Source organism: Medicago sativa, chromosome 7 (assembly GCF_051527215.1).
Source record: "Medicago sativa cultivar Bolivia chromosome 7, Bolivia_mono, whole genome shotgun sequence".
NCBI lineage: Eukaryota > Viridiplantae > Streptophyta > Magnoliopsida > Fabales > Fabaceae > Medicago > Medicago sativa.
Window position 1 is genome coordinate 28,512,020 of NC_140755.1, and position 23,783 is coordinate 28,535,802.

The 23,783-nt window shown below is 34.3% G+C and overlaps 1 protein-coding gene and 1 non-coding gene across 2 annotated transcripts; one reads left to right on the forward strand and one right to left on the reverse strand.

Annotated features, from left to right (window-relative positions):
• Window positions 1–6,265: 6,265 nt before the first annotated feature.
• Window positions 6,266–8,361, forward strand: LOC146905364 (zinc transporter 1-like). The gene is made up of 3 exons (XM_085723942.1): window positions 6,266–6,943; window positions 7,037–7,186; window positions 7,914–8,361. The coding sequence occupies exons 1-3, from the start codon at window positions 6,353–6,355 to the stop codon at window positions 8,217–8,219; spliced, it is 1,047 nt and encodes a 348-aa protein (XP_085580068.1). The 5' UTR covers window positions 6,266–6,352; the 3' UTR covers window positions 8,220–8,361.
• Window positions 8,362–12,471: 4,110 nt separating this feature from the next.
• On the reverse strand, window positions 12,472–12,578 carry LOC146905365 (small nucleolar RNA R71). Its single transcript, XR_015020903.1, has one exon. It is a non-coding gene; the product is annotated as a small nucleolar RNA R71 (small nucleolar RNA).
• Between the last annotated feature and the right edge of the window lie 11,205 nt (window positions 12,579–23,783).

A 23,783-nucleotide genomic window follows, 5' to 3' on the forward strand; every position in this document is an offset into this window, starting at 1 on the left:
TGAGGGTAGATGTTAGATAATAAAATATTGGGCTTAAGTTATCAGGCCTTTATATTCGAGTTAGAGTCCATTAAGTTTTATTATATATATTCTCTTATAACCTTTTGTAATGTTAAGCTATTGAAATTCTAATGAAACCCTAGCCGTACTCGTTAGTCTCTTTGTTATTTTATATTGAATCTCTATTGTTAACAGTTTCATAATAGTTGACTCCTTCGCATTCATGTTGTTGCTAATAGACGAAGTACTGCCATTGTTATTATCAAGCGCTTGGTCAGCCTCTGTATGTATAACATGCGCTTGAATGCAACTAATTGTTTCCGCCAAAGGTGAAGAAGTAGTATGCAAGTATCTCTTGTCTCCCGTATTCGACTGAGAGCTAATACCGAACAAACACAATGAGGGACTGTTTGCTTTTTGTCAAAACGAATAGCATCTCAGTAATGGTCATGACCTTGAACCCAATCATCAAGAAGTTGTTGAACCAAATTATCAATCAAAGGCTCATTTTCTCTTGGCAGTTCTAGTTCTAAATAAAGTGATTCGCTATATGAATTATCCTCTTTATGAAACCATGCCCGCGAATCACAAAAAAAAAAAACCAAAAAAATCAGTCGCCTCATTGAAAATCTGCAATGTGTGTGATATTACATGAATTATGCAGGAACACATTATCCCCCCCATTAGAATCACCTTAAAGGTCTCAAACCTAACATCGAACATCCTTTGCTGAACAACCGTAACATTTTCACCTTCCTCTATTATCTTGCCACAATTATGTTTTTCGCCCAAGAAATATCATCTTTATCTGTAAAATATTTCCTCACTTCTCCCACCCCAATCACCTTATCATCCTTCGTTTCCCCCTTGATATTAACTTTAATGGTTAACTTCTCAACATAAGTTAAAATTATCGATTCACCCTTCTCCACCTCCTCTACCTCCTTTCAAATCTCCTTAATTTCCCCAACCAGTGGTCTCTTCCCAATGACGACTTCCAACCTCTTTTCTCTCCCTTTCTTCCTCAGTACTACGCGCAACATCCTTCACCTCTTCAAGAACCAACTTCCTCTCTAATTCACTACCCATCTCCCATCCCTTTACCTCAACAATATTTCTTTTTTCTCCCTCAACAATGAATTTTTTCTCTCCCTCTCCCTTCACCTCCCTCGAAACCCCACCTGAATTATCAAATCTATCAAAATGCATCAAAATAACATGTAACTGAAAAATTAAATAAAAAAACTGTTTAATACCCCATTCAGATTATCAACATTACACGATTTGGAGAATATCACAAAACCATATAATTAGCCCAGAGCATTTCTTTTCCTAGAAACAAGCAGATAAGTCAGAATGCCATATACCTCGAATCCCTTACGGAGATTGGTAATGAGAATACGATCTGGAATGTTAGTGAAATAGAAAGATACTGATGAATCTTCTGCCTTCACGTGTGCATGATGAGATTGAAAACGAGGTGCAACATGTTTCTGGAGTGTAGTCCTAGACTTGCGACACCGATGCTGAGATTGGGAATAAGAAGAAACCTGACACTGATATGATAACATGGACTGATGGCATCGATTAGTAGACCTGCCACGTCGAGAAAGATGACGTTGATGGGAAGAAAAAACCATAGACTTCTCATATCCTTAAAAAAACTTTGATCGCTTCTACCCAAACCTGGTCCTGTTCCTCAAAAATCAAGACCCTGAGGCCTTTCATAATTGTAACCTCAATGTCGCGAAGTCCTCTTGCCCTGTTCCGTTGATGACAGAGCATCAATTGACATTTTGGCTATGTTTCTAGTACTTTTTCTTTGCATTTGAAGACAAATAAGATGAGAGATAGAGGAGTTGTCAATGGTTTGAGGAACATATATTGTATTGTTTTCACTCGAGTCGTTGTAATTCAGTTTTATCATAGATCATGCAACTCCATAGATGTTTTGAGTATTTTGTAGTTAGGAATCATGTAAATAATCAAATCAAGACATCATGTAAAGGATCAAGGATGAAGAATTGAAGATCAAGGGTTCTTAAAGAGTTGTTGAAGACAATACAAAATGAAGAAAATTCATTTCAAGTTCCTAGAAGTCTCAAGACGAAAGAACGATCGAAAATGGGAAGAAAACAGAAGGAATCGCACCTGAAGGACCGCCTCAGGCGCCCCTGCGCTTGTACGATGCGCCCCTTTGCCTTGCTTGTATGCCCCTGCACTTGGCACGGGGTAAAAACCCCTTTTTGCTTTTTTTTTTTCAAGCTGGATCGAATGATAAAAGCCTAGTTTTCTTCTCTTAATCCCTAAGTAACCTAATGTTATAAATAGAGACCCTTTCCCACTATTTTATTCATTCTGAAACATTGACAATGTAGAGCAAGGGTCAAGCATCATAGATTTAAGGCGGAATTTCTCCTCCTTTTATTCTTTCTAGGGTATGTTTTTCTATTGTCTTTTTACGATGTATGTTGTCATGAGAAACTAAATCTCTTGATTAGGGTTCCATGATGAACCCCTTATTACTTGTTGGAATTTATTAATAAATTTTTCATTCAGTTTATGCTTTTGATTGTGTTGAGATTTATATTAGATTATGCCTGTTCTTAATGCTTCGTCAATCGTTTAACTACGAGTGTAAACTTGGGGATTGATCTGCAGGATTAAAGCAGGTACTGGCTTTTCTAATTACTATTACTTATAGAGGTTAGGAAGTTAAGGTTTGAGTCATCTCCGTCATTACTCCGCTCTTTAAAAAAAAACATAGTGCATTACTCAGGTGGATCCTACACGAGTTATATAAAGAGCCTAGTGTGGGTTTTACCGTCGTGACACATTAAATGAGTGATGCACCACATAAGTTGTTTTATTTTTTTAAAGATAATTCAAATAAAAACGAAGGGGGATTCAAGGAAACCCTAATCGTCGTTAATCATCTGAATCAGAAAAACCTAATCTTGCATTGGGTCGGGCAATTTAACCCTACAATTCTATTCACTTTTATTTACTTTTTGCTTTTGAAATAAGTTTTTCTATTTATTAAGTTGAACGGAAATCCCTATGGAGAACGATACAACTTACTACTTTACTACTTGTTGCGGTTTGGTGCACGTGCCAATTTCATCTGTCACCCGTCAAAAGCCCTAAACCACCGCTTCTCTCTCTGACTCTACCTCGCATCTCTCGCTGTTTTTAAAGTTCCAATGTATTTTAAGAATAAGTTTCGACACAATAGCAACAAATTTCCCATTTCCCGATAAAATTACTCCATGGTTCCTTTATTTAATTTATTTGTAATACTTAAGTCGTTTATCTATATTTTTCTTCCACTTAGGTCCTTTATGTTTTAGAAAGTATACAAAGTTATCTCTATTTCTATTTTATGTTCCAAAAATGTTAACATGGAGGCTGAGTCATTATTTTAATTAATTTTTTATTTTAAAAATTAATTAACATGAAAACAACAAAGGAAAAAATAAATAATTTCATTATCTTCTGTCGATCTTTATCCTTTTTCCTTTTTAGGGTTCTTCAAATCCCAAAAAATCCATCACCTACATTACCTACATCACACAAAATTCAAACCCATAACTCATTGGTACTCTTTCTTTAATTGAAAAAAAAAATTGATTTAATTTGTTTTTTTTCTTGGTTGAAGAAACCAAAAGCACCTTCATCTCACTAAAAATCATAAACATAAAAACATAAACTCAAATCAATGAAGTGTTAACAAAAATCAAAATGGGTTATTTATTGAATAGGAAAAATGAAGATTGTTAGGGTATTTTAATTTTTTGTTGAAGAAAGTGTGAAAAAGATAAAGAAAGAGACAAAATCAATTTGGGTTTTTATTGGTGAAGAAAGTAAGAAGAACAATATGGGTTTTTGATTGATGAAAGAGGGAAAAATTTGGTTTTTGATTGAAGAAGGAAGGAAGAACATGAAGAATTCATGATTTTTTTTTTTTTTTTACTTTTTTTCAAGTTAGAAGTTTATTTTTAAGTAATTAAGTGTCAAATAAATGATAAATCAATTACATAAAAGGGTTAAATATGTTTTGGTCCCTATAAATATATCAATTTTTCGTTTTAGTCCCTCTAAAATTTTCTTTCAACTTTTAGTCCCTCTAAAATTTTCAATCACTACTTTTGGTCCCTATTTTTAGGTCAACTTTTTTTTTTTTTTTTAATAAAACTGTGCAGAAATGTGTAGAATATTGTAAAAATCTTTCCTAATTTTTTTTTTCATTTTTTTAAGAAAGCATAAATTAAATATGAATTTTTAACCGCGAAAAATATAAAAATTCATATTTAATTCATGTTTTGTTAATAAATTCTATTTTTTTCGGAGAGATTCTTATAAAATTATAAATTTTTTTTTAGAGCGACTAAAACGAAAAGTTGACATATTTATAAGGACCAAAAACATATTTAACCTTAACTAAAATTATTGAAATCTCGTAGTCACATCAACATTTCTTAACAAAAAATGAAAAAATATGAAAACTTTATGCACATTTTAAAAGATAAAGTATTTAAACGAAAAGAAAAGAAAAGAAATGACTTAAATGTTCTAAATAAATAAGATAAATGATATCGAGGGTAATTTAGCTTTTTTTTTTCTTCATATATTTAAATTTACACATATAAACACTTTAACCACTCTCTTACTTTCCCTATAAAAAAAAAAATCCACTCTCTTGTTTCAGTAAAAAAAAAATCTTATATATATTATATAATGGTATTATGTCGACATTAACAAGATAGTCTCTAAATTAACAAGCAACAATTTGTACCAAAACATGAAAACAAGTCATATAAATAGAATTAATTTTTTTAAGTATAGTAGTACTATGTCGACATTACGTGTTTATTATAACCTCCAAACTGTCGTATTAAATTATTTTTATGGACTACTAGCACAAAGACAGACACTCCGCTATTTTTATTGCGCTAACGCGTGTAGATTATTAACAATATTTTATAAAAAAATTGCGTATAAATTAGAAACAATATTTTATATAGATTTTTATATATAATTTTTTTTGAACAAGCCAAAATGATATATATTACCACAAGAAACAGTCAACTCTCTAGCACAAGGTGCACAAGGAGGAGCAAAATAGTTTTACATCATGAAATCGAAAGGAAAAAAACAGACAAATTCAGTCAAGACCCAAACAAGCAAGGGTTGTTTCAACCACGTAAAATGACCTAAAGGAAAATTAACATTTTGAGCTTTCAGCCACCAATAAGTAGAAACTTTCACTTTATCCATCAGCTTCGTAATAGATTTAGCTTTATTGTTAAAGAGTTTGTTATTCCCTTCTATTCACAAGACTGAAACACAACAAAGCCATATTAGCTTGAAAAATGATCGCCGTCGTTTTGAACCTCCTGTAGAATAAGCAAACTGAGTAAAATGGTTGTTGAGATGATAAAGATCCGCGAAAAAAACACCAATCCAATCTTAACAAGCTGCCAAAGAGTTCCAAAGATGGGGCAGAAGAAGATGATATGTTGATTCATCAAAACCGCAACCAGTCACACATAGCTGAGAATCATTTACAATAATGCCACGCCGAACCAAGTTATCCTTTCTAGGCCACCTATTACGAAGAAGACACCACGCACAAATAGAAACACCTACAACACTATTTTTTTATATAAATTAAAATTATAAGGATAAATATCAGTGACTTTCAAATATAACAAACTCAACAAATCATATTTAACTTTTTCAATGACAACAATAACAACAAATTTACCGATTTTTTTTAATAACAACGATATAACATTATTATAGGAATTTTTTTAAGGGTATAATTAGAGTAACAAAAAAAAGTCCAAAGTCCCCTATTTATGGGGCTTGCTTCTTTGGCAAGCTTCCTTTTTAAAAATAAAGTCTAAATAAATTAAAATTATAAGTATGGATATTTATAACTTTCAAATGTAACAAACTTAACAAACAATATTTATCTTTTTCAATAACAACAATAAAGTAACAAATAACAAAAATTCTCATCTTTTTTAATAACAACAATATAACATTATAGGAAAATTTGTTTAACGATATAATTGAAATAAAAAATAAAGAAAAAACAACCCAAAATCCTATAGATATCACGTATTAAATATTAAATATTCAATTAGTTTTCTAATAACCACGGGTAACCTTAACCTAATCCTAACCTTTTTTTTTTTTTATATAACCTAAACCTAACCCTATATTTGATCTCATAATCCACTTCATAAAAAAAAAAAAAAAAACCTCAGCCGAGGCCATTCACTTTACCTTAACAAAAAACCTCAGCTGATCTCTCTTCCATATTCTCGGAATCATTACCATTGACATGGGGTTCAAGAAAAATATGAAAGTCTTTGTTTTTTTTATCATGATATTCCTCATAATCCCAACACTAACAGCCGCAGAAGGTACATGTGATGGAAAAGATGAAGATAGGAACAAAGCAAAAGCCCTTGTTTACAAGATAGCAGCTTTCGCATCAATACTAGTTGCAAGTGCAATCGGTGTTTGTATCCCTTTTCTCGGCAAAGTGATACCTGCATTAAGCCCCGAAAAAAATATATTTTTTGTTATTAAAGCTTTTGCTGCTGGCGTGATTTTGGCCACCGGTTTCGTTCATGTGCTCCCGGATGCTTCTGAGAGTCTTAATTCACCTTGTTTAAAGGATCATCCTTGGGGTGATTTTCCATTAGCCGAATTCGTGGCTATGTGCTCTGCTATGGGGACTCTTTTGATGGATATTTATGCCACTTCTTATTTTCAAAAACGTAATTCAAAAAGTGCATCAGTGCAAGAGAATGATGTAGAGCATGATGGACAAGTGCATGTTCATACACATGCATCACACGGTCATGCACATGGTCATGCCTCTACAGATGTGTCATCAGAACTTCTTCGCCATAGAGTTATATCACAGGTAAAAGAATCATATATATAAAAATTTAATTACTATGTACCATGGTTTTAGGTTTGCAACGATTGATTGTTTTGAATTTTGATTTCATTATAGGTGCTAGAGTTGGGTATTGTTGTTCACTCGGTTATAATAGGAATTTCTCTCGGTGCTTCAGAGAATGCTAAGACCATAAAGCCACTCGTAGCTGCATTGACTTTTCATCAACTTTTTGAAGGCATGGGACTTGGATGTTGTATAACCCAGGTATTCTTACAGGAGACCGTTTTTATTTTCTTTTCTATAATTAACACTCATGTATTTTCTATAGTTAGTTGGTATTTTTCATACTTTGGTTTTCTTTATCATGGTTCACATATACGTAATGTGTACTTTTCATCACACTTTAACCTATAAAGCTAAGTTTCTTTTTGTTTTCGGCCAAAATATAAAGATAAGATACTTAGTACTTAATTTATTTGACATATTTGTTAATTTTTCACAAGACATCTTATTTACTCTTGAACTATATATATTTATGACCAATGCATTAGCTGGATCGAAAGATGCCAAACTCCCTTATTAAATCACATTTTAGTATGTTTAGTTTTGGAATTTATTAAATCATATTATGTTTTGGAACTCTGACTGTTTTATTCTCTTACACTTTTTGTTTATTTTTTTGCCAAAAATCACTTTTTAGTATGCATTTCTTAACTCTTAAAAAATAATTTAAGGTTTCACACATATCATCATTTTTTGCATGATATCTAAAGTTTTATAATTTGAACTATGGATATCATGGAATCACCATCTTAAGAATATACTATAAAAATGATTTTGATTCTTGAAATAATATAAATTTGAAATGGCAAACAAAACTGATTCCCACAAGTTATGTGTTTTCTATATTTTAAAAATCTTTTGTGCCCTAATACAAGAAAAGATCAACCTAAATTGTTTACTGACTTATTGGAAGTGCAATCATTTGCAGGCAAATTTCAAGAATGTATCTATTGCAATCATGGTCTTGTTCTTTTCTTTGACTACTCCGGTAGGGATTGGAATTGGTCTAGGGATTAGCAGTGTTTATGATGAGAACAGTCCTAAGGCTCTTATTGTTGAAGGAATCTTCAATGCAGCTTCAGCCGGAATCTTAATTTATATGGCACTTGTTGATCTTCTTGCTGCTGATTTTTTTAACTCAAAGATGCAAAACAGTAAAAGACTCCTATTAGGATGCATTCTATCTCTTGTACTTGGAGCTGGTTGCATGTCTCTTTTAGCCTTATGGGCTTAGGGTTTTTTTATTTCATTTCCTTCCAATTGATTTTCATTTATGCCTATAACAATATACTAGTACATTTAATCATATGATTCTTTTGATCTTTTTCTCATATGTTGGGTTTTTCTTATTATCTGGATTAGAGCATCCCTTCTAATCTTAATATATTTTAATTCTTGCTTTAATTTTGTGAAGAAAAAAACTCAATTATTTTTGCTTAAAAAAATGTTTATCAACTTGATGTCATTTGTCCATCTATAAGTAAAGTAACCAATAATTAGCTTAAGGATATTTTTGTGTTCATGTATAAAATTGTATGCGAAAGATGAGAACAGTGAAATTTAAGTGCAACAAAACCACATCAAGGGCTGAAACGCAAAAGCATTTATGAACAATAAGGGAAAGCAAAACAAGTTTGGCATTTGATGATTTTTCAGTGAGAATGGACGTGGATTTTGTTGGTCTAGAAAATAATCGATTAAATGTGGACACTTCTTCATGGCGTCAGGTTAGCTTGTAGTCAGGTCATATTTGATACTGATTCTTTGGTGATGACAGCAACTATCATTAGAAGATCGACATCTATTTCATACATTAAACATCTCCTTTAAAAAGTTCTTAATCTTCTTCGATTATCACATTAGAAGGCCTATGTCTCTTATTGTTTTCGCGAGGCAAATCATTGTGCGGATTTCTTAGCTAATGAGGGTCATAATATAGTCCTTTTTTTGTTGTTTCTTTTAATTCTGTTACCTCTTTACTGGACATTTTTTTGAAGAATGATTGTAATGGTCTTTTATTTGCTAGGCTAATGTGTTAATTCATTGCATTTCTATAAAATTTAAAAAAGAATAAAAAAGAAGAAGAAAAAAGGAAAGAAAAGGAAAATTTCGTAGAGAAAAAAACAAACCACCAAAAGGGTTAAGTGTGGTAAAAAAGACAGAGTACTTGTGTATGTATCAACCTGATATTTATTTTTGATTTAGTTGTTGTTGTATCATCATCTAGACCTCTATATAAAGGAGATAGATACTTTTAGTGAGGGACGGATCCAGAAATTTTTGGTAGTGTAGGCCAACAGAGAGGCAGCAAGGAAGCTACTTCCTCCAACATATATTCAACAAACCTCTATCTGTCTGTTTTTGCTTTGTTTTGAGGGTTTTTACCTAGTCTCCCCTTTTGTACTCGTTTTTTCCCTTTTTTTAATAAAATTTTTCTCTAAGATTGACGGCATAGGATGGGGGTTCTGCAGGGTGCCAACCTAGTTGGGATGTCGTCGCTTCCCCTTGATGCATGTTCATTCTCCTCACTTAGGAAAAAAAAAGTTGTTACTATTATGTCTGACATTGCTACTATGACACATGATGACTTACATGTCAATGACCAAGTTGTGCATAATTTTGAGAAACCACATTATGCATATGTTTCCTAAAACATTCAAGATGATGATTCTATGCATAATACATAATCTAATCTAGGTAATGCTATCAAAGCTTCCTCAGTTAATCTTTTTTGAAGAATTCCTCCGTTAATCTTAATGTTGCTAATTCTAAAGTTGTGGCTATTTTGGGTGAAAAATATCGACAAATCACCTGCTTTATTCTTACTATGTCCTAATACTCATAATCATGAGCTTTCTTAAAAAATGCAAGAGTTACAACTTATAGTATCTCATTTGAGTTACATTATTAAGCTTCCTTTGTCCAAAGGTGATATGTTATCTTCTACGCTACGTAAATAGAAAAATGTTACACCCATTTTTAGGAAGAAAAAAAATACAAAAATAATCATGGTGAGCATTCTTCATTTGCTTCAATTAATGCAAAGTAACTATTGCTGTCAAAATCCCGACTTAAATCCTAAAATGTAGAATTTTGTGACTTTTTTCACCTTCAACGACTCAAATCCATAGTAGAATTTCAAAATAGGCAAAATCCATCGTTTTTTATTGCGATTTTACGATTTCTTATAAATTAAGTCATTTATGACTATATACCATTTATAACATACATTTAGTACTTTTTTTTGTTGCTAAAATCCATCGATTTTGATTGCGATTTTACGATTTCTTATATCGATTCGACAAAAGTAGTTGAGTAAAATCCTTCGATTTTGGTTGCGATTTTACGATTGTTGATTTTGCTCGTCTCTTTCAACGTGAAGCAAAATCCCAATTTTGACAACTTTGAAAGTAACATGCTGATATGCATGCCTTAACCATTTATGCTATTTTCACAAAATAGAGACTCGCCTCTTGGAATTTCACAAAATAGATTCCGTGGTACTTTGCATTTCAATCACAAGGTTAATTCTCAAGTTTTGATAGCGGTTCTACAAACGCATAATCTTAGGATTTTTACTTCAAACTTAGTGTTTAATGGTTCCAACAATGCCAAGGAAATGTGATAAGTCCTGATTTTGTGTGTTTTAAGCATTTTAAATAAATAAAATTTATGAAATTTTAGTTTTATTTTGTAGCTATTTTACTACAAAATGTTAATTTAAAAGTGCAAGGATAGAGGAGAAAAACCAAATGAATTAATGTTGGTGTAGTGGCTGGCACATGACCCGTGCGCATTTGAGAGGTCTTTCTAGGCATAACCAGAAACTTAAGCATGACCTGTGCGTGAGGCACACGACCCGTGCGTCCTGTGCTGAACCAAAATGGTTGTTACAAACCGTTGAAGTTCTCTAGTTTATGGCTTGCATCTCGGAGTTAATGTCTTATCTATGATTCTAGACTAAAATAGACCTTATTTTTTAGGCAAACGAGAAAATTTCATACTTGTAAACTTACTCCAAAATTGAATCAATTTTCTTAAGCTTTTGGTCTTTACTTGCATTTCTTTATTTTTTTGTCTTTTATTTTCTCTTCTTTACATTTCCAACAATTTATATTTTAGTTCTTTATTGCTTTGTTTTCACCCCGTCATTTATTTTAGTTATTTAATTTCATGTCTTTATTTTACAATCCCTTATCATGTGTGAGTAGACTTTTCTAGTCTTGGGATTGTTGGAATAATCTAAGGATGGGATCCTAATCAATCCCAAGTCTAAACTCTATTTTAACTGAAATCATATTCTAATCTAATCTCATTGTTATTCAATCATATTTCGAATATCAAACGAAGTTTCGAGAGATGAAGTTTTATATTGGAACAAATGAGGTTATACAAGATAATCAAAATATGATAATAGTTTTGAGAGTCTTGGGACCATAAGATTGCACTCAAAGGCTCTCAATGATGATCAACCATGAGAATAGGCTTGATGAGAGATGAAGTTTTATATTGGAACAAATGAGGTTGTACAAGATAATCAAACTATGATAATAGTTTTGAGAGTCTTAGGACCATAAGGTTGCACTCAAAGGGTCTCAATGATGATCAGCCATGAGAATAGGCTTGATCATTGTATAGAGATACATTCATGTATTCTGTATTCTGAGAGGAAACGTGAAATACCAAATGAACACCTTGTCCTTAGGAACAATTTTAGTATAAAATAGAGATATATGTCAGGAATGTCAATGGTCTATCATTATGATTAAAACCACAATCCTAAGAGACTTTATAATTTCTGAATTTTAATCAATCAAAACATTCCTCTTAACCAAATTATTCCCTTTCAGCTAATCAAAACTAAAAATTAGATTGGTAATCACTTAAACTCCCTTTGGGATCGATACTTTTTACTACTCGATAGAACCGTGCACTTGCAGGTCTATCAAGTTTTTGATGTCGTTGTCGGAGAGTTAGTGATATTGATCGATTTTTTTATACCGGTGATATTGATTTTTTTTTATTTGTTAATTTTTTATTCTCTTTTAATGCGAAGAGTCTGAAGTCTCGGAGAAATTGTTGAACCAATTCCTAAGATTGAAAGATTCTTTCATATAAGAAGAAGATAGTTGCACAATAACCAAATGGCTGCAAGTCCTACACCTTTTACGGCAGAGATCCATAATGTTATTGTGCATCCAACCATTGAAGCTAATAATTTTGAACTCGAACCATCTTTACTTTCTATAGTCCAACAAAATCAATTTTCTAGATCAGTCGTTAATGATCCAAATCTTCATCTCTCAATTTTTCTACAATATTGTGGCACTTTAAAATTGGATGGAGTGCCTCTGAGGCCATAAAGCTAAAAATCATTCCTTTTTCATTAAGGGATGGAGCTAGAGCTTGGTAATGATTATGTCACAACTTGGGATCAACTAAGTCAAGCATTCCTTGCTCGATTCTTTCCCCCAAGAAAACATGATCAACTGAAGAATCAAATCACACGATTCACTCAAAATGAGAGGGAATCTCTTTATGATGCATGGTAGCATTTCAAGGAAATGCTAAGGCTTTTCCCCCAACATGGACTAGGGAAATGTTTAATCATCCACACTTTATTTAATTGTCTATTATATACCACAAAAATGACTATGGATACAGTTGTAGGTGGAGCTCTAATGAATAAGAATATTTAAGAAGCTTTGATTGAAAACATGGCTCAGAATCACTGCCAATGGACAAGTGAGCGAGTCATCACTACTCCACCTCAATCAAAGAAAGAGCCAGGTATGTACGAAGTTTCTGCTTTTGATCATTTAGCTACTAAGGTGGACGTATTGTTCCAAAAAATTGAAAAACTAAATGATATTGTCATCTCACCTCCTTCTATTCCTATTGTACAATTAAATTTGTGGAGTTGTAGGCAATATTGGTGTTGATGCCAACTAGGGGTATTTGCTAATGGTTATGAGCAAGTTAACTATGCTTAAAAGGGGATCCTTTTTCAAACACTTATAATTGTGGATGGAGGAATCATCCAAATTTTTCGCATAAAAATCCTCCAGCCAATCCCTTTGTGCAAGCAATAGAAAAAACACCACCTGGTTTAAAAATTAATCAAAGAACTGCTCAAAAATCCAATTTGAAAATTTTGTTGCAAAATTTTGTGATGAGTCAAACAAAGCAAAATTAAGAATTTAAAAACCAAACTGGATTTTTGAATGACACTCGCATAAAATTGACATCAAAAGTGAACTCTATTTCTGCCCAGAACAAAATGTTGGAAAACTCAAATTTCTTAAGTAGCTCAACAAGTTGCTTCTTCCTCTACATCCTCCAGAATATTTCCTGGGCAAGGTTCGAAAATCAGTAAGTCATATGCGAGTGTGTTTCCTAGGCATAGTTTTTCCGAACTCGGATCTGCTATCATTGCCAGAGGTGCTCTGTATTCCACTTTAAGATATTTTTCTTGGCCTATAATGGATAAAATGATCATAAAAACTTATAAAAACAAGAGAAACCTACTGTAAACAACAACCCATCTCAACAGAAGCCAAGACATAATGTTTTGCATCTACCTTACAACAAAGCAAGCAAGGGAGAGAAAAATTTATTGGTAGGAAGATCTTAGCCGTACGAGGTTTTTTGCAGTGGCTCTAGAGTTTAGAATCATGTTTGATAAAGAAGAGGCAATAGAATACGCTTGGGAAGGTTAACTAGTTTATACATGCAATGAGATATAAGTAGAAAGTTCATCATCTTTCGAGGCAAGTAAGATGTCTATTGGGAAGATTAATCAGCAAGATGAAAGCAAATTAATGATGAGAAATGGTAGGATGAAATAAGATTATGTAAGAAGGTTCAATTTACTGCTTTACCACTCAATGATGACATTGTTCACACACCATTAATTCTGTCACAACATCTCATTTCCAAATGGTCAGTTGAGTTAAGGATAGGTGATGGAATAGTAGCTAAGCGATCGGGCTGATTCTTTCTCAAGACCACAGACTCACAATGTGGGTCGACAAAGGATCAGAACTGGATCAAAACATTGTGAGACCGGATAAACGCGACAAACCCACTATCTATACTCTCAGGACCAATAAACTCTTTTAAGGAATGAGGGAAGACATGATCCCTATTAGATGCCCCAAAGACATTGTCAACAGATCATGCTGAGGAGAGGAAATCACTAACAAGGGAGTTATGATGCAACACCCCGCAAAATTAGTCGAATGGAGGTTTATGCATTGTAGGGCACGTCGTTTGGATAGTATGAAATAATTACTCTATAAATATTGTGTTCTTACATTGTATTTTTAACACATCTAATCAATAAAACAAGTTTATTTTACCAATTTTTTTATCTATTTATCTTTCTGCTTTTATTTATGAATTTTTTTAAGAAGGCAAACTAGCCCACTAAAATTAGAATTGGAAAAAATCGAACTTGATACTTTAAGAGGAGCACACTTCAAGGTCTGGAGCCACCACCACTAGAAAACCTAAATGAGTTTATTTATGCATATCTTAGTGTAGCTTAAACCAATAAACAACTGTACATAATGCTCTACTAAAGAAGTTAAAGAACCCACAATTGATGAGGAACAAAGTTTCTCCTTAAACGTCAATCGTTTGAAGTAAATCGGATCACAATTGAGTAAACTCAACCGACCTCGACTAATTTCAGTTTCCAATAACAAATATCTACAAACTCTATTCAATATTTTCTACCTTAATAATATTTCCACCTTAAATAAAAATAAGCAGCCCCGTATAAAACACGATTATTTTACTGGTACATTATCAAATCAAAACATACATACTTAATTTTAAATTCTTATGAACCTAAACTTTAAATTATGTTGTGTACTAGTATTTTTAAGGCAAAATATATGTTTTAAATTCTCCTTTGATCTTCAATAATTATGGGCATTGTTTGTGAGCTCCAACGTGTTGGCCTCGAGTGCACGAGTTTAGACACGTAGTTGTGTAAACCTTGGGGAGCAAAATCGGATATTGGGTTGCACCGGAGGTCCACCAGAAATATCATGTTTGTTTCGAATTGCATGGAAAGAATCTCACTCGAACCTTCATCAAGTGGATGGTAAAGAACATTGCGGGTGAGAGTTCAAATGATCGTCGTATGATTTGAGCTCTTGAATTTTCAGGTCAAGAAGCAACACTCATTCAGAAAGGAAAAAAAAAGTGAGAATTCGAGTTTTCTCTCCAAAGGTCCCTCTCTATTGTCTGTCCTTTGTGAGATCTTGTTGTCTGATTGATTATCCTTAATCTAATCGCTTTGTGTTGATTGTCTTTTCTCCTTCAAAATCGGTTGCTTTAATTCTTTTGGTTAATCAAAGTTTTGGTAGGTCAACGTGTTTGTGTTCCTTTTTTAGAGTTGAAATTTCCAGATCTACCATTACTTCATTATCTTTCAAGATTTGGTTTGTTTCAATCATGTTTTGTGATATGATTTCACGGGAGTTATTACTTGTTTTGTCTGTGTATTTCTTTGGATTTTCAAAAAATTCCATTCCTAAGGAAAGAATCTTTATGTGGCTATATCTTGGTCTTTATGGTTTGCAAATCATCCTATTAATCATGAAGGTATCAACATTATTGGTAAAGATATGGTTGTCTCTAATCTTTATTTACAACGAGCCTTATAAGAATGTTTTACAACTGCATGTTGTTATTCACTGCTCCATGAAAATTAACGTACTATTCCACACATATATTGCTATCCTAATCTTTCTTTCAGCCACACAAATGGAGAGACTTAACATTAATGGTGATCATGGTGCTGCATCCAAAAGGCCGGACCTCACTCAGGCTGAATTGCTTGATCTTTGCCTTGTTGGTCGAGTGTTGGTTAACAAACCCATTCATTTAGCAACGTTGGAGGCGAGGCTCGGACCTATTTGGGAGCCTAAGTATCAAATGACGTTGATTCTCATGGAAGACAACAAGTTTATGGTTCAGTTGTATTCAAAGGCGGACCTGTCCAGAATCCTTGATCGAAGCCCGTGGTTGCTCGATAACAATATGATCATTCTGAAAAAAGTTGCTGTTGGAGAGGATCCTATGACGCTGCCTATGAATGCTACAGAGTTTTGGGTACAGGTACATCAATTGCCTTTTGGATTCATGGATGAAAAGGTGGGTGCCCTTGTTGGCAGTCACGTTGGTAAAATGGTTAGGTACGACGAGGAAAACAACTACGGACCGTGGCGGAAGTTTATGCGAGTTCGAGCTGAAATTATGGTGGAGGCACCATTACAACAGGAGCTGGTTATTGAAAGGGAGGAAGGTGAAAACATTAAACTTGTTTTCAAGTATGAGAAGATGGGAAAGTTTTGTTTTGTGTGTGGCATGATAGGTCACTCAGAAAATTTTTGTAGTGACAAGTTTGAATCTGCGTCATCAAGTTGTGAGAAGAGATGGGGTTCATATCTTAAAGCTGACAACAACACTGTTGGCGGAGGTAACAAGGAAGCGAGCAAGTGGATAGTCGGTGGTCGGAGCAAAAAATCCGGCGGTCGTAAAGAAGAAGGAGCAGCCATCAATGACATTCAAAGTCATTCATTGGTATTCAATGGGAATGGAAGTTCAAATCACAAGGTATACGGGCGCATTAAAGTAGGTATTAATGCAGAGACAAGAGCTTTAACTTTCTTTAAATATATGGAATGTCAAAGATCAGACGGAACGAGCCTAGTGAGATGGTGGACGGAGATCGATCCTATGGAAGACAATACCGGTGGGGCCCCTGAAGAAGAGGTCAGAACCAGTGCAAAAGTGTTTGCTCCAAACCTTACAAAGTCGGACCAGGTCAACAAAGTTTTAGCGGAAGGGATGAACGAGAAGGACGAGTTTCTTTATGCTAATGGAGGAGGTGCAGAAGCATTATGGAAGTTGATAGATTTAGAGGCCCAACAAAAAGGAAGCCCACAATGTTCAAAGGTTGGTGGTAGCAAGGACATGGCGCGTGGAACAAGAGGAGAAGGTGGAAAGAAGCTAGCCGACAGCAGGGGCCCACCTGCAGACAGCATGACATCAGCGTTCAAAAAGCAAGGTCAAATGGTCCTTTTTGACGGGTCCCAACAGCATGCGGCCCCACATGTTCAGCAATCATTGAAATCATTATTGCCTCAATCATCAGCACTTAAAATGACTGCAAGTGCATATTGGAATCTGTTTTCAAAGGAGACAACACCAATCAATGTCTCTTTTAATGCAAATAACACTGTTTTTCAGGTACAAAAAGTTGACAAATTCCAGCAATTACTGCCTAATGATGACCAAGCATCAGTCTTGTCACTCATGTACAAAGCTGCTGATTACCGTGCAGAATTTGTCTCCACAAGAGACAGCTCTAGCCAGCCAAGCCGAGCCAGAGCCGCTAGAAAAGACAAGGGAATTACAGCCATCCAGCAACATGGGAAGCCGCGCAAGCCAGCCATAGCTCATAACCCAGTGCAGCCTGGCTCTTTTATGGCTAGTGCACGTGGGGCCAGTAGAGCTGGTGGGCCTCAAGAGGAAGCTGGGCCTAAGAAAAGGTCTAGAACAGAATTTGCTGAAGCACGTGATGATGGAAAGGAGGGGCAGGAAAAAATGACTGTCTTTAATAACCCAGTTTTTGAAAAAAATAAAACGGCGGGACCTGGTAGTCAGGCCTGCCGAGACCAATGAGTATTATAGCATGGAATTGCCGAGGATTAGGAAACCTGCGTGCAATTCCTAAAATCAAATTCCTTGTTCGGTATTATAAACCGGATATCCTTTTCCTATGTGAAACTCTTGTTGAAGTTAATAAAATCGAGGAATTTCGCTATTTATTGGGTTATGATTCTTGTTTTGCTCCTGTTAGAAATAGTAGAGGTGGAGGTATTGCTTTATTTTGGCGTAATAAGGTTGACTGTAGTATTGTTAATTACTCGGCTAACCATATTAGTGCTAAAATAGTAGAAGCTAATCATACAGCTTGGATATTCACAGGATTTTATGGATATCCAGAAAATGGCAGAAGAAGAGATTCTTGGAATTTTATTCGTAGACTTGCTAGTCAAATAAATTTGCCTTGGTGCTTGATGGGAGATTTTAATGATATCCTACATGCCGATGAGAAGAAAGGGAGGGCTTCTAGACCCAACTGGCTCATCAGGGGATTCCGACAAGCTATTCAAGATGTTGGCCTTATTGATGTCCATATGGAGGGTTACCCTTTCACTTGGTTTAAAAGTTTGGGTACTACGCGGGCTGTTGAGGAAAAGTTGGATCGAGCTTTAGTCACTAATTCTTGGATGCAATTATTTCCAAATGCAAAATTAGAAAATCTTGTTGCTCCATCATCAGATCATTTTCCTATTTTGTTAGACAGAATTCCAGTAGCTCGAAGTCATCCAGTCAAGAGGTCTTTCAAATTTGAAAACGCTTGGAGAATTGAGGATAGGGTAAATGATGTGGTTAGAGATAGCTGGCTTGGTAGTGCAGGAAGTACTGTGATCAATAAATTATCACATTGTGCAGAAGACCTGACACAATGGAGTAAAACCCATTGTAATAAGCTTCGAGTTGATATTGAGCGTTGTAGGAAACAACTTGATCAGAGTCGTACAGCTCATGGTATACAGGATGAAACTCACTTTGACAATTTGAGACAAAAACTTAACCATTTATTAGTTCAAGAGGATATGTGTATTGGAGACAAAGAGCTAAAACTCATTGGTATCGTGATGGAGATTTGAATACAAAATTCTTTCATGCTGCAGCAACTTCCAGAAAGAAGGTAAATAAAATTCTTTCTCTTGAATCCGATGAAGGAATTCGTACCACCGATGATGTTGGTATGCGAGCCATTGCGAAAAATTACTTTGAAGAACTGTTTGAAGCACATCATAGTGTTCGTTCTCCTGTGATTAATTTGCTTAATGAGGTGATTGATGAAGAGGACAATGCACAGTTAACAGCCCCTTTCTGTAGAGAGGAATTCAAAGAAGCAATGTTTTCCATGCAACCTGACAAGTGTCCGGGCCCTGACGGTTTCAATCCGGGTTTCTACCAACATTTTTGGTCAGTCTGCAGTGAGGATATTTTCAATGAGTGCTGCCAGTGGATGAACGATGGACAATTTCCTCCATCTCTGAATTCCACAAACATAGCTCTTATTCCAAAAGGTACAGATCAAAAAACCATGAAGGACTGGAGACCCATAGCTTTGTGTAATGTTCTTTATAAACTTTTGTCGAAGGTTCTGGCAAATCGTCTAAAGAAAATTTTACACAAGTGTATTGCCGACTCACAGTCAGCTTTTGTTCCTGGAAGATCCATTCTGGACAATGCATTAGTTGCCATTGAATTGGTTCACTATATGAAGACGAAAACAAAGGGCAAAGAGAAAAGTGTGGCGCTAAAGTTAGATATAAGCAAGGCTTACGACAGAATTGATTGGGCTTACCTCAGAGATGTTATGAGTAAAATGGGGTTCTCAGGGAAATGGATCCAATGGATCATGATGTGTGTTGAAACAGTTGACTACTCTGTCATGTTGAATAAAGAGATGGTTGGCCCTATTGTTCCAGGTCGCGGATTAAGACAAGGTGACCCGTTATCACCTTATCTCTTCATTCTGTGCGCAGAGGGTTTATCAGCGTTAATTAGAAATGCTGAAAACAGAGGGGACCTTCAAGGTGTTCGTGTATGTCGTACTGCTCCAAGAGTATCACACCTACTATTCACTGACGATTGCTTTTTGTTCTTTCAAGCGAAGGTACATCCGGCGACCATTATGAAGCAGATTTTGAATCAATATGAGGAAGCATTAGGTCAAGCTATTAGCCTTCCTAAGTCTGAAATCTTTTATAGCAGGAACGTTGAAGACCCACTGCAACAATCCATTACTAATATATTGGGGGTCAGATCGGTCCTAGGGACAGCTAAATATCTTGGCTTACCTTCGATGATAGGGCGCAGTAAAAAAGCAACTTTCAGTTTCATTAAGGATAGAGTGTGGCAAAAGATTAGTAGTTGGAGTAGCAAATGTTTGTCCAAAGCAGGTAGGGAGGTCATGATCAAATCTGTCCTTCAAGTTATCCCGTCGTATGTCATGAGTATCTTTAGACTACCAAATACACTCTTAGATGAGATTGAAAAGATGATGAATGCTTTCTGGTGGGGTCATGGTGGTACAAGCAACAGAGGTATCAATTGGCTATCTTGGGAAAAACTTTCTGTTCACAAGAATAATGGAGGCATGGGTTTCAAGGATCTAGCAGCTTTTAACGTAGCAATGCTTGGTAAGCAAGGGTGGCAACTACAAACCAATCCGGAAAGTCTCGTCTCAAAAATCTTTAAAGCTAGGTACTATCCGAATAATAGTTATCTAGATGCCAAATTGGGTCACAACCCTAGTTTTGTTTGGCGTAGCATACATAGCGCAAAAGTGGTGGTTCGACAAGGAGCGAGGTGGAAAATTGGCAATGGGTTCAATATTCCTATCATTAGTGAACCATGGATTGGGTCAGGATCCAGTATTCCCCCTGATGGTGACAATATGTTGGCTCTTCAACCATACTCCGTGGGACATCTAATTGATCAAGAGGTGAAAGCTTGGAATGAGCCGTTGATCCGTCAGTTATTTCCAGTCGAGACGGCCCAAAACATCTTAAATACATCTCTCCATCATCAGGTTCAGATGGATAATTTGATTTGGAAGGCAGAGAAAAATGGGCACTACTTAGTAAGAAGTGCTTATCGCTTATGTATTGAAGAGGTTATAAATAATGATCACTTGCGTAAACTTGGGTTCTGGAGCGGTATCCAGAGGCTGAAAGTACCCCCCAAAGTCAAGAATTTGGTATGGAGAATTTGTAGAGACTGTTTTCCAACCCGGGTGAAGTTGCGAAGTAGAGGTGTTAATTGTCCTTCAGAGTGTGTCAGATGTGAAGACCCCCATGAAGATAGTTACCACATTCTCTTTCACTGTCCAATAGCAATTGAGATTTGGCAGATAGCTAACATGTGGCATTTGATTTCTCCGTCCCTGAGTCAGTTTGATAATGCACCTGATATTATCTTCAACTTATTGCAAAAACTGCCTGCAGCTCAAATGGAGCACATCGTCACTATTATGTGGAGTATTTGGAAGGCTAGGAATCTCAAATTATGGCAACAGGTGTCAGATTCGACCGGTACAATTCTGGAAAGAGCAAGACACCTCTTAGAAGGCTGGCGAAATGCCAATCATAGGCAGGTACCTATAAGGCAAGACAACCCATCTTCCCTTCCGAGTTCTTCCAACCACAGGGATGCAACCTTTAGGTGGACGAAACCAACTAGCGGAAGGTATAAATGCAATGTTGATGCCTCTTTTCCAAATACCACAAACAAAGTTGGAATTGGTATGTGCATCCGAGACTCAGATGGGAACCACATCCGCTCTAAAACTATGTGGTTCAGTCCAGCTTGTTCTGTCGATGTTGGGGAGGCCCTGGGTTTATATCATGCTATTCGGTGGATACATGAACTTCAACTCACAAATGTTGATTTCGAAGTTGACTCTAAAAGAGTCGCTGATTATTTCAACAATGGCCGAGGAGATGTCACCGAGTTTGGATCTATCATGGAAACTAGTATCTATTTCTTTACCAACTTTTTAACAAACTCTCATGTCGAGTTTATTAGGAGGCAAGCAAATGAGGTTGCTCATACCTTAGCTAAAGCAGCCACATCTAGTACTAGCTTCCAAATCTTTGATGATATTCCAACATGTATTACTGATCTTATTTTTAATGAAATGATATAAGTCTTTTTCTCTCAAAAAAAAAAAAAAGTTTGACAAAAATGCCAAGTTAATCCTTTAAGTTTTTTATGTTTTAAATATATCATATAAATTTTTCTAAGTATTAAATAGGTCCTTTAAGTTTATTTTAGTTTCAAATAGGTCCTTTAAGTTGTTATTTTAATGCATTTATTCGAAGTTCTTTAAGTTTTTAAGTTTTAAATAGGTCCTTAAAAGAAGTATTTTGCCATAAAAAATATCTCAAAAGCAAATATCATGATATTGAAATTGTTTTGATGTAAAAAAAGATACTTGAAATTGTTTTGATGTCAAAAAAGATAATATTGAAATTGGTTTATAATGTGAAAAAAGGTACAGTTGATATTTCTCCTTTTGAGATTGTATTCGATTTTTTTTTATTATTAAATTCGTTTGTTTATAACTTTTTATGAAAGCTAGCGGAAAGACGGGCACTAACTCATGTGTCCGTATTTCCACTTTTTATATTATGTTAACGCGTGTAAAGTTATAAATGGTATTTTATAAAAAAAAATGGTTTAGATTAAAATTATAAGTATATATATTTGTGATTTTAAAATTGTAATAAACCCAATAATCATGTTTATCTTTTTAAATGACACCATTAATATATAGAAATTCATATCATTTTTTTATATCACTGTCAAAATAACATTATTATAGAAAAATTTGTTTAAGGGTATAATTAGAATAATAAAATAGTCGGCCAAAAACCCCTATCTCGTTTATATATACAAGCGTTCAAATGGACATGATGCTTATCTATCTCCTTTTCTTATTGTGTTAATACGTATTCCCTCCGTCCCAAAATATAAGATAAAAAAAATCATTATCATTGTCCCAAAATGTAAGCAAAAATGACAAACTTTTATCCTATTTAATCTTGTTTTTTTTTAAAAATAATCTTTTCCAAGAAAAACTTTTGTTTATTCTCTTAAAATTAAATGCAAATTACATTCAATTTTCTCTCTCTTCCATTTTCTCCATAATCAATAGCCAATGAAAATTGTTTTTACATCTTCCTATAAAACTTATTCCAAAGAAAACACAAAAAACTATACCCAAAATTCTTATGTTTTAGTTTTCTTAATAAGTGTGATTTGATTTTTTATTTTTTTTTTGCTTACAATTTGGGACAGAGGAAGTATGAATTACGAATAGTAGGTTTTATAAAATTTTGATTTTGATTAAAATTATAAGTATAAATATTTTGCATTTTTATATTGTAACAAACTATACTTATCTTCTTCAATGACACCAATAATATAGAAAATATAATATAAATTATTATCTTTTCTAATGACACCAACAAAATAACATACTTATATGCAAGTTTGTTTAAGGGTATAACTAGAATGAAAAAGTCAACTAAAACCATGTATTTCATTTATATATAACTAGCAAAAAGACGGACACTCACGTGCCCGTCTACTCGTTTTTTTTATTATGCTAACGCATGTATATTATCAACGATATTTTATCGAAATTTGCGTGTAAATTACAAACAATATTTTATATAATTTTTTTGGTATAGATTAAAATTATAAGTATGGATATTTGTGACTTTCAAATATAACAAACTCAACAAACCATATTTATCTTTTCATATTGACAACAATAATTAACAAATATAATAAAAATTCTTATCTTTTTCAATAACGTCAACATTATAAGATTATTATAGGAAAATATGTTTAAGGGTTTAATTGGAATAACAAAAAAGCCAGCCCAAAATAGCCGAAACATGTTATTTTCTTTATATATAGTATAGATTAGCGTTCAGATGGGCATTGTTTGTCCACTCTTTTTATTGTGTTAATGCGTATAAATTACGAACAGTGAATTTTATTTTTTTTGAAGAAATCAAAATGGGATAAATTAACAACGGCGGTGCTAACTCGTTAGTACAAGGTGTACTAAGAGAAACACCCCGGAAAACAAAGTGTCATACAAAGAATTTACATGAAAAAA

What these genes read in the sequence shown, in the direction of transcription:
- LOC146905364 (XM_085723942.1), top strand. Translation starts at nt 6,353, where the DNA reads ATGGGGTTCAAGAAAAATATGAAAGTCTTTGTTTTTTTTATCATGATA. An exon ending in GCCATAGAGTTATATCACAG is followed by an intron (nt 6,944 to 7,036) that starts GTAAAAGAATCA and finishes ATTTCATTATAG; the next exon opens with GTGCTAGAGTTGGGTATTGT. An exon ending in TTGGATGTTGTATAACCCAG is followed by an intron (nt 7,187 to 7,913) that starts GTATTCTTACAG and finishes AATCATTTGCAG; the next exon opens with GCAAATTTCAAGAATGTATC.